Source organism: Crotalus tigris, unplaced genomic scaffold (genome assembly GCF_016545835.1).
Source record: "Crotalus tigris isolate CLP2741 ecotype Arizona unplaced genomic scaffold, ASM1654583v1 scf7180000024338.4412243, whole genome shotgun sequence".
Lineage (NCBI taxonomy): Eukaryota > Metazoa > Chordata > Lepidosauria > Squamata > Viperidae > Crotalus > Crotalus tigris.
In genome coordinates this window covers 1,186,734-1,199,806 of record NW_024100508.1, presented here as the reverse complement: position 1 = coordinate 1,199,806, position 13,073 = coordinate 1,186,734, and the positions used below count along the sequence as shown (strand labels likewise).

At 40.8% G+C, this 13,073-nt stretch overlaps 1 protein-coding gene across 2 annotated transcripts in view; it reads left to right on the top strand.

The window, feature by feature from the left end:
- KDM1A (lysine demethylase 1A) overlaps positions 1-11,797 on the top strand; it is a 30,950-nt gene extending 19,153 nt beyond the window's left edge. Inside the window, exons 7-20 of one of the 2 annotated variants that reach the window (XM_039325762.1) lie at positions 907-1,013; positions 2,114-2,195; positions 2,347-2,441; positions 2,910-3,052; positions 3,404-3,494; positions 3,930-4,064; positions 4,232-4,305; positions 4,953-5,064; positions 5,845-5,977; positions 6,722-6,909; positions 7,052-7,169; positions 8,011-8,138; positions 8,924-9,070; positions 11,242-11,797. In XM_039325762.1, the coding sequence (XP_039181696.1) occupies positions 907-1,013; positions 2,114-2,195; positions 2,347-2,441; positions 2,910-3,052; positions 3,404-3,494; positions 3,930-4,064; positions 4,232-4,305; positions 4,953-5,064; positions 5,845-5,977; positions 6,722-6,909; positions 7,052-7,169; positions 8,011-8,138; positions 8,924-9,070; positions 11,242-11,427 (1,739 nt within the window). In that variant the 3' untranslated portion in view covers positions 11,428-11,797. The remainder of the gene's footprint in view (positions 1-906; positions 1,014-2,113; positions 2,196-2,346; positions 2,442-2,909; positions 3,053-3,403; positions 3,495-3,929; positions 4,065-4,231; positions 4,306-4,952; positions 5,065-5,844; positions 5,978-6,721; positions 6,910-7,051; positions 7,170-8,010; positions 8,139-8,923; positions 9,071-11,241) is intronic. The other variant, XM_039325763.1, reaches the window with a different exon arrangement.
- Positions 11,798-13,073: the final 1,276 nt, after the last annotated feature.

Genomic DNA, 13,073 nt, shown 5'->3' with positions numbered 1-13,073 from the left:
CCATTGCCTGTAAAACATTGTAGATAAATTTGCCTATCAGTAGCTCAGAATGAGACAGACCATATTATAGCTGATTACAATGTAGATAGCTGAAGCTTTGAAGTTTAAAAGAAAGACCAGCTATTGAGTTGATCATTCTAATCACTGAATGTAGCTCGCTTGTCAGTCAATAGTTATATTCCACCTCAAAATAAAAAAATATATACTATTCCAATAGATCAAGTGGTCTGGCTGATCACATTTGAAATCAGGAAGAGGTTAGATGGCAATAGGGGAGAGCAGAGAAATACAGATAATTCTCGATTTACAACAGTTCATTTAGTGACCGTTCAAAGTTACAACTGCGCTGAAAAAAGCAGCTTATGGCTGTTTTTCACACTTACGACCTTTGTAGCATCTCCATGATTAGGTGATCAAAATTCAGATGCTGGGCAACTAGTTCATACTTACGACCTATCCTGTGTCCTAAGATCATGAGGTCACCTTTTGTAACCTTTTGACAAGCAAAGTCAATGGGAAAGCCGAATTCACTTAACAACCGTGTTATTAACTTATCAACTGCAGTGATTCATTTAACAATCATGACAAGAAAGGTGGTAAAACAGGGCAAAACTCACTTAACAAATGTCTCATTTAACAACATTACAATTGTGGTTGTAAAGTCAAGGACTATCTGTATCCAGCCCCTGAGCTGGAGAAGCGCAGAATGCCTGGGTGCCAGTCAGGCTGGAGAATTCAGCCCTTGTTTAGGTATATTTTATATTTTATTATGCTTTATTGCATTCAGAGGATCAGGATTTCCAGAAACCTCTGGCCCCTTTGGAAGGATTCGCTCCTTTAGTCAGAACCTCCTTTAGTCTCTGTTCATCTGCTCCCTAACGCAGTAGCACTTCTTGATGTTTCTAGCCAAGAAGACTGGCAAGGTCATCATAATTGGTTCTGGAGTTTCTGGGTTGGCAGCAGCTCGGCAGCTCCAGAGCTTTGGAATGGATGTCACACTCCTAGAAGCACGGGTGAGTGGACAAATGTCAAAGTGTATCAATCTTATAAAAAGTACACTCTTATAAACCAATTTTCTCCATTAATCTTGGCTGGAAGGACTCACAATGCATAAAGGAGAGGCTAAGATTCTTTGTTACCCTTCTTAGATCTTCACTTTGCATGCTAACTGAGTATGTAATTTCCAGTTCACTTTATTTATGCAGAGCCTGTCTTTTATAGAAGCGTAAGAATAAGGCTGAATAGACTTCCTTAAAATGGCACATATTAGTAATAGTAATAGTAGTAAAGTTGGAAGGGACCTTGGAGGTCATCTAGTCCAACCCCCTGCTCGGGCAGGAAACCCTACGCTATTTCGGACAAATGGCTGTCCAGTCTCTTCTTAAAAACTTCCAGTGTTTGAGCATTTACTGCTTCTGGAGGCAAGCTGTTCCACTGATTAATTGTTCTCACTGTCAGGAAGTTTCTCCTTAGTTCTAGGTTGCTTCTCTCCTTGATTAGTTTCCACCCGTTGCTTCTTATCCTGCCTTCAGGTGCTTTGGAAAATAGCTTAATTCCCTCTTCTTTATGTCAGCCCCTGAGATATTGGAATACTGCTATCATGTCCCCCCTTGTCCTTCTCTTCGTTAAACTAGACATACCCAATTCTAGCAACCGTTCCTTATATGTTTTAGCCTCCAGTCCCCTAATCATCTTTGTTGCTCTTCTCTGTACTCTTTCTAGAGTCTCAACATCTTTTTTACATCGTGTTGACCAAAACTGGATGCAGTATTCCAAGTGTGGCCTTACCAAGGCATTGAAGAGTGGTATTAATACTTCACGTGATCTTGATTCTATCCCTCTGTTAATGCAGCCTAGCACTGTGTTGGCCTTTTTGGCAGCTGCAGCACACTGCTGGCTCATATTTAAGTGATTGTCTACTAGGACTCCGAGGTCCCTCTCACAGTTACTACTATTGAGCATGGTGCCACCTATGCTGTACTTGTGCATTTGGTTTTGTACGAGGTTTTCTCCTTGCCTAAGCTGTGGTAGTTCAGAGGGCTTGCTAATATGTTTATAGTGAAGACTCTGAGGTTGTCAGTCTTCAACATTGTGTGTTTTTTTTTAAAAAAAGGATCGTGTAGGTGGCAGAGTTGCTACTTTTCGCAAAGGAAACTACGTTGCAGATCTAGGAGCCATGGTAGTAACAGGACTTGGTGAGTCTTACCTTGAAAATGTGCCTGAATTCAGTTTCCACGGCCACATGCCTGCACAGAATACAATCTCATTATAACTCTAGGTACTTCCAGATTTTGAGCCCTTGTTTTGTTAAATTTATGTTTTTTTCTCTGTATAAAATCTTTGAAGGTGGAAATCCAATGGCTGTGGTAAGCAAGCAAGTAAACATGGAACTGGCCAAAATAAAACAAAAATGTCCACTTTATGAAGCCAATGGACAAGCGGTAAGTCTCATTGTTCTTGGAAAGCAGTTTTGAGGAAATAGTTTAGTTGAAAATACTGTGATCTGTTGACAGAATGCAAGAGTCTTTGCCAAGGTGGTTTTCAGCATTAAACTCTCTTGCCTGAATTTCCATGTTGCACGCAAAGAGTCAATGTTTTCCCTAATAATGTTTTAAGTTTTAATTAAATATTATTCTCACATCATATGCATTTTCGGATCTGATACATTAAGTCTGATGTTGCAAATATCAGTATAGTAACTTCCTAAACCTCAGTGATTATTTAGTCATAAAACAGAAGTGAACCTTCTACAAGTCATTCCTTCTCTCCTGACTGAGTACTCAGAATACGTTTCTGGCAGGGTTTGAAATGCACATTACATGGAAAATGCACTTTAAGGTTAAGGGCTTGATCTGACCTCTCCATTTTGAACTATCTGCACCTGTTTACTTCCCCTTGCTAAACCACAGGTTCCAAAGGAAAAAGATGAGATGGTAGAACAAGAGTTCAACCGTTTGCTAGAAGCTACCTCATACCTCAGTCATCAACTGGACTTCAATGTCCTCAACAACAAGCCTGTTTCCCTTGGTCAGGCTCTGGAAGTTGTCATACAGTAAGTAAAATTAAAGGTCACGTCAAGAGACAAGCCGAGTATTAAATCTCAGAGTTTGCACCCATGTTGGGGTGATGGCATTGTATGTTACAATCTTGCACATGGCACTTTACATGGCCCAAAACTTTAAAGTCCTCCTTTTTATGCCTCCATGGTTCATTAGCTTCTTCTGTTTCACTTTATTGCACTTTTCTACCTTGAGAAGACTGAACACCAAATGTCTTGCACGCTCTGGAGAGGATTGGCATGGGAAGATGTTTCAGTGTAGTTTCCTCACTGAAGTATAGTGGCGTCCTTGCTAAAGGTTTGTGGTAGTTGCTGACTCTATGGCTACTTGTTTCCTTTCCATAGATTACAGGAGAAGCACGTCAAGGATGAACAGATAGAACATTGGAAGAAGATAGTGAAAACTCAGGAAGAGCTTAAAGATCTCCTTAACAAGGTTAGCATTGTTTTTAATGCATGACTTTGAAAAAAGCTGATCTGCTTTTAAGGAGTTGACTTAATTTAATTATAAAGCAGCCCCAGCTTTTTTCATGGAACTCCAAAAAACTTAGGCTTCTTTAAAAGATTGCCAGAATGTGTTGTGCTTATACTTGTGCAAAATTCAAAGTACTTTCTTCTAAATCATCTTCAAAGTATGCACAGTCCTAATATTTGTGAACGCAGATTAACCAGTTCAATAATAATGGGCTTCAGTAAGCAAGTGATTTTTACATGTTCAGTTTTTATTTGTATTTGATAATACAAAAGATCAGTTAATAAACCACAAGATTCACGTTAAAAAAAAGATAAATTTCCTTTCCTTAAAATTCTGCAGCAATCAGGAAGTGCTTTGCTTCTCTCTGTTGACTAATGATTTTCCTCCCTGTTACAGATGGTGAACTTGAAAGAGAAAATAAAAGAACTTCACCAACAATACAAAGAAGCTTCGGAAGTAAAACCGCCTCGAGATATTACTGCAGAATTTCTTGTGAAGAGCAAACATAGAGATCTTACTGCCCTTTGTAAGGTATGAATTACTGGGTCTACTGAATATGTATCTTTTTTCAACATTGGCTATTGTTGAAATATCTAATTTAATATTAGCTATTCTGTATACCTAATAAGAACTTTTTTCAAATATTGCCTTTTAGTAATCATCTATATATTTGTGTCCGTATCTTATTTTGTGATTAGGAGTATGATGAGTTAGCCGAAACACAAGTAAAACTGGAAGAGAAGCTCCAGGAACTAGAAGCAAATCCTCCAAGGTAAAATTGTAGGAAAGAGACTGGATTTTTTATGCTGGTGACTGCCCTGGTCAAATAGCTCAATTGTGAAGGAAGAATACTTTGTTGTTTAATTTATAATATGCAAGTACATTCATAAGTTGTCCTATAGTTATGCAGATAAACATAATCAGAAGAGTTGCAGATTCCTTTGAAGAGGAAATTTGCAGCTCAACTGAAATGCAATGAATTAGATTTTAAAAACTGGTTTTATCTCATGCTGTAGAAACATGTGAGAACTCCTTTGTTCTGTAAAATTCTCTCCTACATGATCAGTTTGCTAGGGAGTAGCAGTAAAGAACTAATCCAGCATTCAGATTTCTTGCCATTATTCATACTAAACCATAAAGGACAAGATATGTTTTTAATCCAGGCATCCTTCATTTAGCAGCCGTCTCATTTAGTGATCATTCACAGCTAAAGTTCCTTTTTCATCACCGTTTTATGGCCTATTCTCTCATTTATGCCCTACCCCGTTAAACAATAGTCTTCTAGAATAGCGAAGAACTTTTTTTAGACCAGCTCGGGTGCAGGAAACCTAAGTATAACACTGTTAAAAGTTTATGGAGAAAAAATGGTGAGAGCATATACTCAGTGTTGTATTTTTTTCTCCTTTCAAAAATGTGCAGTGATGTGTATTTATCATCAAGGGACAGGCAGATTCTTGATTGGCATTTTGCAAATCTTGAGTTTGCAAATGCCACACCACTTTCTACTTTGTCACTGAAGCATTGGGACCAGGTAATTACTCTTTTTTTCCCCCATACTAAAATTTCAGTGGGGCTGAATGAATAAACACAAACGGCAGGGGAATGCAAGCATTCTTCTCCATTGAGGTATAAAAGTGATACTGCAAATAATAAGGCTAAAGCTAAAATTCAGAAAACTCAGCCACAAGTCTGCATGCACTGCTCTAAATTGAACTGATCTTGCATAAGCAATCCAAAAGGAAAAGTGGAAAAAGAAATACTATGGTGACGTCTAAACATTAGATGTAACTGGCCTGAAGAACCATTGTCCCTAGCCCAACAGAGCTATTCTTTACCAGCAAATTCAAATTAGAGGCACCAGGATTATTCAGAAAAACATCAAGTGACAAATATTAAAATTTACTTGATAAATACTTCTGAATTTTTACAGGGGAATACAAAATTTAAAAAAGACATGGAGGGGAAGAGAAGATAACTAGACTCATGCTCTTATTCGTCAAAACAGAAACAACCCTGTTCTTAATGATGAAAAGCTAGGGGAGGAGGGATTTAATTGTGCAGTTCCCACAATTCCTGAATATTGATTAAGGTTGGAGAAAGTTTGAACTGGACTTTGTGTAACAACAGATAGATGGACTTCTTTTCCTATTGGTTGCCTATATTCAAGTAGTATCCTCTTGGCTGTCACCCGTGGCAATTAGTCACTCTAGAGTATGGAACATTAGAACAATATGAGGGAGAAATTACTGACGTTACAAATGCTTTGTGCTGAGGAGTTTTCTAAATCTCCTCCCCTCTCCCCCCATTGCAGGATGATGATTTTGAATTCACAGGCAGTCATCTGACTGTGAGGAATGGCTATTCTTGTGTGCCTGTGGCTCTAGCAGAAGGATTAGATATCAAACTAAATACAGCCGTTCGTCAGGTTCGCTATACCGCTTCTGGTAAGCAAAATTTAAGAATTCTCTCTGATTATCCTGTTGGCTCAAGTGCTTCTTTTGGAATAGTCTTCCAGCAAGTGCCGTGAATGGATTTGAGCATGCGTTCACGCACAATTTGTCAGTGCTTGGAGGTCATATTATCTGTGGGTGCAAAACTGATAACCTGTTTTCCCATGGGTCTCCCAAAATAAATAAATGCAATAAAGGGAACAGTCAGATAATGGATGCAAGTATGAATGCAAAATGAATATTTAGTAGTCTTATTTATGGTGCATCAATGATATTTTATAGTGGAAATATAAGCAAATGTAAGATGTTTGAAATGGGCAAACCCATTTGCACAGGAAGTTCAGAAGTGCAGCTAAAATACGGTGCACTTGCTTGGAATTACAGAAAGCTTAATAGGAAGTAAGAGAAATAGAATTGGTAGAAAATAATAAAACTTCCGAAATGGTTTCAGACGAGGATAATCTGGTTCCAGTAGCACAGGCATTTTTTTGGCTCAAACAAAGGCAAATCTGAATTAAATCTCTTCAGTGCCATCATGTTGTATTGGCCAAGTAACATGGAAAAATTGTCAACTAAAAGAATGCTAGATGGAGATTATGGCATTGAGAACTCGTAGAATTTGAATTTTCCATTTAATTTTCTGAAGCAATGAACTGAAAACAGTCACAATGGCACTTAATTCATCCATTCATCCTCCTTCCTCACGGGACGGTCTCTTTTTCTCCATTCTTTCACTAGGATGTGAAGTGATAGCTGTCAATACCCGTTCTACTAGTCAGACTTTTATTTACAAGTGTGACGCTGTCTTGTGTACCCTCCCCTTGGGAGTACTGAAGCAGCAGCCTCCAGCAGTCCAGTTTGTCCCTCCTCTTCCGGAGTGGAAGACATCAGCTGTTCAGAGAATGGGATTTGGAAACCTTAATAAGGTAACATGAAAAACACAAAGAGATATTTAGCAGAATTGGTCTGCTAGTGGACTGTCTGCATGAATTGGCATTTTGAAGTTCTTTCATCTGCTGTGAACAGGGACTTCTTTAATTGGCATTATTTTCCTCCTTTGCTTGATAGGTTGTTCTATGTTTTGACCGCGTGTTTTGGGATCCGAGTGTTAATTTGTTCGGCCATGTGGGCAGCACAACAGCAAGCAGAGGAGAGCTTTTCCTGTTTTGGAATCTTTACAAAGGTAGTTGTGTGAAGGCATGTGACACTCTCATGTTCGAAGGAATAAACTGGAATCGCTGAATACAGAAAGTCCTGTACTGGGAATGTAAACTAAGTGTTCAAAGCGCATGAAATATTAAACACTGATATCTGTTTAAATACAAAGTTGTGCTTCCTTTTAAGAACATGGGAGCTTGCAAACCTGGAAAAGTTTGACGTGGCATTAAACAACAATGTAGGAAATGCAATGGAGTTCTTCAGGTTGCATGGGCCTCAAAGGAAAGAATCAGAACTATATTAAGTGAAAAGTAGTTCCTTGACCCCTGTATAGCTCTCACTGGCTCTCTATCCTTCTATAACTGGGGACGCCAATGCCAGCCAGCGTTCCAGTATGCGCTTTCAGCATAGTATGAGAGCTTTTCTTAAACCTCTTCTTTTTTTGGACAGACCTGACTGAACAAAATAAATCTTAAGTTTAGCTGCTGTCATTGGCCTACCCAAGGCAGTTTAGAATACCAAGCAGTACAATTCAGCAGCATCATAAGACCACCTTAACTTCAAACCATTTACATGGCTGAGAAATCTGTTTCCTTTCTAGGCCAGAGGTCCCCAATCTTTTGGGCATCAGGGACCAGTTCCGCGGAGAGAGGTTTTTCTGCGGACCGGAGGGGGTGTGGTTTTGTGTGCTGCCTGCATCCCATGGATGGGGCTTTGCTTGTTTGCGCAGACCGGTTTCTGGCATGCTGCGGACCAGGGTTTGGGAACCCCTGTTTTAGATTGTTTGCAGACGTTCACGAGGTGGGTGGCGTTAATATCTCTCGGACTTGCTCTCTGTTAATGCCCCATAAACTCGTTTCCCTAAACAGCCCCGATCCTTCTGGCCTTGGTGGCAGGTGAAGCAGCAGGAATCATGGAGAACATTAGCGATGATGTCATTGTTGGACGCTGCCTTGCTATCCTCAAGGGTATTTTTGGCAGCAGTGCTGTCCCTCAGGTATTGTTTTGTGTCCTTTGTAATGCAGGAAGTTTTGTGTGATGTGTAGCAGCCTAAAAGCTGGACTATTCTAGAAGCCCTTTTGCCCACGTGGCCTCCTGTCTGTCTATCATAGTAATGCCCTCCAACTTCCTTCAAGGGGCTGTTATTAAAGCTAGTGTATTTAGAAAAGGGGCTCTTTTCATAACACAGCCAACTTTGCCTAGCCTTAATCGTCTGAGATGCATAATTTAAGGCAGGCGGGGACTGCTTCGAAAAAGTTATTTTGATTTCACCATCATCTGCTATCAAGGGCAGAGTTCTTCTGGGCTGGGAATTCCCTTCTCTGCTTCATCTTTTATCTGTGTAAAGAAAAGTTACGATTGTGGAATTCTCCACGCTAGTTAAATAGCTTAATGCCAGCCTCATTGCTGTGTGGTGTTGTTAATCTGATCAGCTTTGAGGTCTCAGTGCAAGAGGAAAACGAAAAATCCTAATATCCCATGATTATGGCTTGGCAAATGTCTCTTTCCATTTTGCATTCTTTGTGAAGGAGGTGAGTTGACAGAAATCTACCTGTTGCTTGTCCTCTCTTGGATGTTAAGGAATCATAAAACCTTTTGTGTAGGTGCCCCAGAACTTTTCAGATGTTTGCTGCTTGCAAGACTTTTAAATTTTGTTGTAAGCTTGAATTGCCTATTAATACATTCTCGCCCTACCCTTATCCCAAGGACTTCATAAAAACCTCACTTCAGCAGTGTTCCCATTGAATCTCTCTTCTCATGCCTCTTCTGCTTCTCTCTCAGCCCAAAGAAACGGTGGTATCTCGATGGCGGGCTGATCCGTGGGCCCGAGGCTCTTATTCCTATGTAGCAGCTGGTTCGTCAGGAAACGACTATGACTTGATGGCTCAGCCAATTACTCCTGGACCAGCCATTCCAGGAGCTCCCCAGGTGAGTCGAGAACAGTCGACTTTAACCTTATGTTGCTAGGATGTGACTTCAACTCCCAGAATTCCTGAGCCAGCCATGCTGAGGTGAAAGGGAGACGTTTTCATACTGAGCCATGCTGGCTCAGGAATTCTGGGAGTTGAAGTCCACGAGTCATAAAAGAGCCAAGGTTGCCTACCCCTGTGCTAGCATAAGGAAGCCAGCAACCTGGGCTTAATTCTGGCACTTCCAATGATGTGTTTTATTTATCTGATGCAGGTTTGCTTCTTTATGTAACTAATAGTTGCCTTTAGTGGGGGTGAAGTTGCCTTTATGCTTTTACCTCAGTTTGTCTTCAAGAGAGTACACATAGTCCTCGACATGACCACAATTGAGCCCAAAATTTCCATGGCTAAGAAAGGCAGTTGTTCATTTTATTTATCAAATTTATTGGCCACTTAATTGAGTTTTCCCCATTTTATCACCTTCTTTGCCATAGTTGTTACGTGAATCACTGCGGTTGTTACTGGTCATTAAGCAAATCTGGTGTCCTTCATTGACTTTGCATGTCGGAAACCCACTGGGAAGGTCACAAAGGGTGATCACATGACCCCAGGACAGTGTAACTGTCATAAATATATGCCAGTTGCCAAGAGCCCAAATATGATCGCAGGACCGTGAGAATGATGCAATGATCAGGTGAAAAACAGCTTTAAAGTCACTGTTTTGAGTGCTGTTGTAACTTTGAAGGGTCACTAAACAAACGGTTGTTAAGTCAAGGACTATCTATATTGTTTTCTACTTGATTCCTTGAATCAGCTTCCCTCTCTGAGTTCCTATTAATTACATGCAGCCAAACTTAGGGTCCTGTTGTCCATAGAAGTCACCTGGACCCTGCTCTACAACCATATCAACCTGATTCTCACAACACACTCAATTAGAAGAAAGTAACTTGGGTAATTTGTGTGCTGGGGAAAACCCAGCCGTTGCCTTATACCATGGGTCTTCCAAAAACTTGGCCCTTTTATGACTTGTGGACTTCAACTCCCAGAATTCCTCAGCCAGGCCCGGGAGTTGAAGTCCACAAGTCATAAAAGGGCCACATTTAAAGACCCCTGCCTTATACTGTGTGGATCAGGCCATCATGCTAAACTGCTGTGTTATTTTATATATGTATTGCAACTGCATTTTGATAACCCATTTTAAGCAAGGGGGGGTTAAATGCATTCAGGCACTAAGGGGTCAAGGAGTTATGCCATAAGGCAGTGTTTCCCAAACTTGACAATTTTAAGGCATGTGGACTTCAACTCCCAGAATTCCACAGCCAGCATTGCTGGCTGTGGAATTCTGGGAGTTGAAGTCCACATGCCTTAAAATTGTCAAGTTTGGGAAACACTGCCATAAGGGAACAAAGAAACCGATCGTACTCACAGGGGGCTCTGTAGAAGTGCTGCATTAGTCTATGAGGGCAGAAAAATCAGGTATTTGGTGGCATCTTTTCCAACTAGCAAAATTTTATTAACTGGCATCAGCTTTCATGAATTGTAACGGTCAAATACATAGAGCGGCTAGACCAGTTTTTCTCAGCCTTGGTGACTTTAAGATACTGAAGCTTCCAGAATTTTCCAGCCACCATGCTGGCTGGGGAATTCTGGGAATTGAAATCCATGCTTCTTCAAGCTGCCTAAGTTGAGAAACACTGGGCTAGACTGATGTGGAATTTAAGTCTTTGGTGCAGGGCTCTGGGTAAATTCAAGAAGGGAGATAGAGGGCAGGCTGAAGGTGTGTCATGCTATGGAGGTTGATGCTTAAGAAAGGATGTCTTATTACTTGGTTCGGAAGCCAGTTGAGTCCCCACACCAGGTTGAGCAAGTCCTTCCATCCATGTTTTAAAAAGTTTCCTATCTGAACATGTTTTGAGGCTCACCATTATCATTTGCTAAATTTAAATTCTTGTTTTTGTATCAGAGAAATATGCTATTTTCCTTTGCCCTCTTCTTCTGAAGCGCATGACACATTTTTGCAATTCTTATTGCTGCTTCTGCAAAATTTACAAATTATTCTCCCATCCAGTCTCCATTTCCCAGGGGTATCACTAAAAACAAAGCTGACTCTGACTGTCCTTATTTTACCAAAGCCCCATTACCCTCCCCAAAGGGTCTCAAGCCATTGCCCACCTGCTCTTTCTTTTCCAGCCCATTCCTCGCCTCTTCTTTGCTGGAGAACATACAATTCGTAACTACCCAGCGACAGTTCATGGAGCACTGCTAAGTGGCCTGAGAGAAGCTGGACGTATTGCAGACCAGTTTCTTGGTGCGATGTACACTCTCCCTCGCCAAGCGACCCCTGTGGCAACAGCACAACAGACGCCTCCTATGTGAAGATGCCAGTGCGAGAGATGGTGCAGTAGGCTCAAAATTCTTGGCGTGGACTCTGTTAGAAGCAAGTGAAATTGTGTTCTGTAGCACTACTGGTTGGAGGGCTTAATCCAGAAGTTGGAAGTGGAGAACAGAGAAGGTATCCATCACTTGAAAATGCTTTCCACCAGAGTAGCATTCATACTACTCCGAAAATAAACTGAGTCTCTCAAGTTGGAACATCTTAGGTACATATGTGGTTTTGGTTAACTTTCTTCCTATGGTTTAGAGTTCTTGTAAGATAGCTGTTAGTAATTAAGGTAAGTTCGTTTTACATTGATTTGGCTTAGAAAGCAAAAAAAAAAAAAACCTTTATAAATTTTTTTTAAAAAAACTTCCAATGTGTTCTTTTTTTGTTTAAGTACAGCATGCTATTGTGTTGTAGGGTCCTAGGTGTTCTGAGTTTGGTTGTTTCCTTGCAAACATTTCATTATCCAATCAGCACTGATACTATTACCTGGTTGGGTAATGAAACATCGGCAAGAAAAACCACCAAATTCAGAGAGCACCAAGGGTCCCACAGTTCAACTTTGAGCTACAAATATTCTCTTCTGTTGGGTCTCCTTTGTGGGTTTTAAAAGTTAAAAAACTCCCAACTATGGACCCCGTCAGAAGGGTGAGGAGATGCAGGCTTAACTATCAGAATGGTACACTTTGTGATCCATAACATTGTCAACACATCATCCCATGGAAGAAGCAAAAGGACTTTTCTGCCTCACAAGTTGCATTAACATACAAATAATTTTATTGATTATGTACTGCAGAACAGATAGCATTAGTCAGAAGATAACATGCGGACAAAAAAAAAATGTGTTTAAACATAACATGCAGACTCGTTGCTCTGTGTAACTGGCAGGTTCACACTGCCTGCTGTCCAGTGCATAGGCGAGTTTGAGAGGTGAAAGAATGGGAGCCTTTACCCAGCCAGCATGCTAGTATTCTATTGCTTCCTTGCGAGTCAGGGGGAGCGTGACCTGGATAGTGCTGGTCATTGGCTGAGCATGTGGCGGTCTGGGAGCTGAGGCGCTCAGGATATTGTGGGCTGAAATTGCACTTGCTTTTTTTCTTCACCTGAAAAGAACACAACACTGTCTGACTTCTGCAGTCCCTTTTCCACCTGGCCTGGACATTAGCAAATAGAAAAAATATATTTTCATCTCTTAAAAATACATTCCACAGAAGTTGAAGGATTCTCAAGTGTTTCATGGCAGGAAGACCAACATGCCTCTCCTTTTGTGCAGGTATGGAAGACGAATTTGGGCTTCCAACAGCTACAAAAAAAGAGAAAGTAATTCCTTTGGTCTCTAACCAAGAAGGAAAAAGAAAGGGAGAACTTCTGCACAGCAGTCTCTCCCTGCTCTTTCCTTCTTTGGCGATCACGTTGGGCTTTTAACTAAAGCAGCAAAACAGCCTTCTCATTACGTAAATTGAGTGGGCAGGGAAGGGGCTGCTGCATACATGCAGGGCCTTTCTGACTGACCCTATGGCTAAAACCCTAAGTTCTTGGCACTCGGATGTCAGCGTTTTATCACTAAATCAGTCTTGCCTCTTAATGGCATACTAAAGTATGAAGCTAAGTACGCCAAGTACTGTCTACTCTGGCTGGCAGC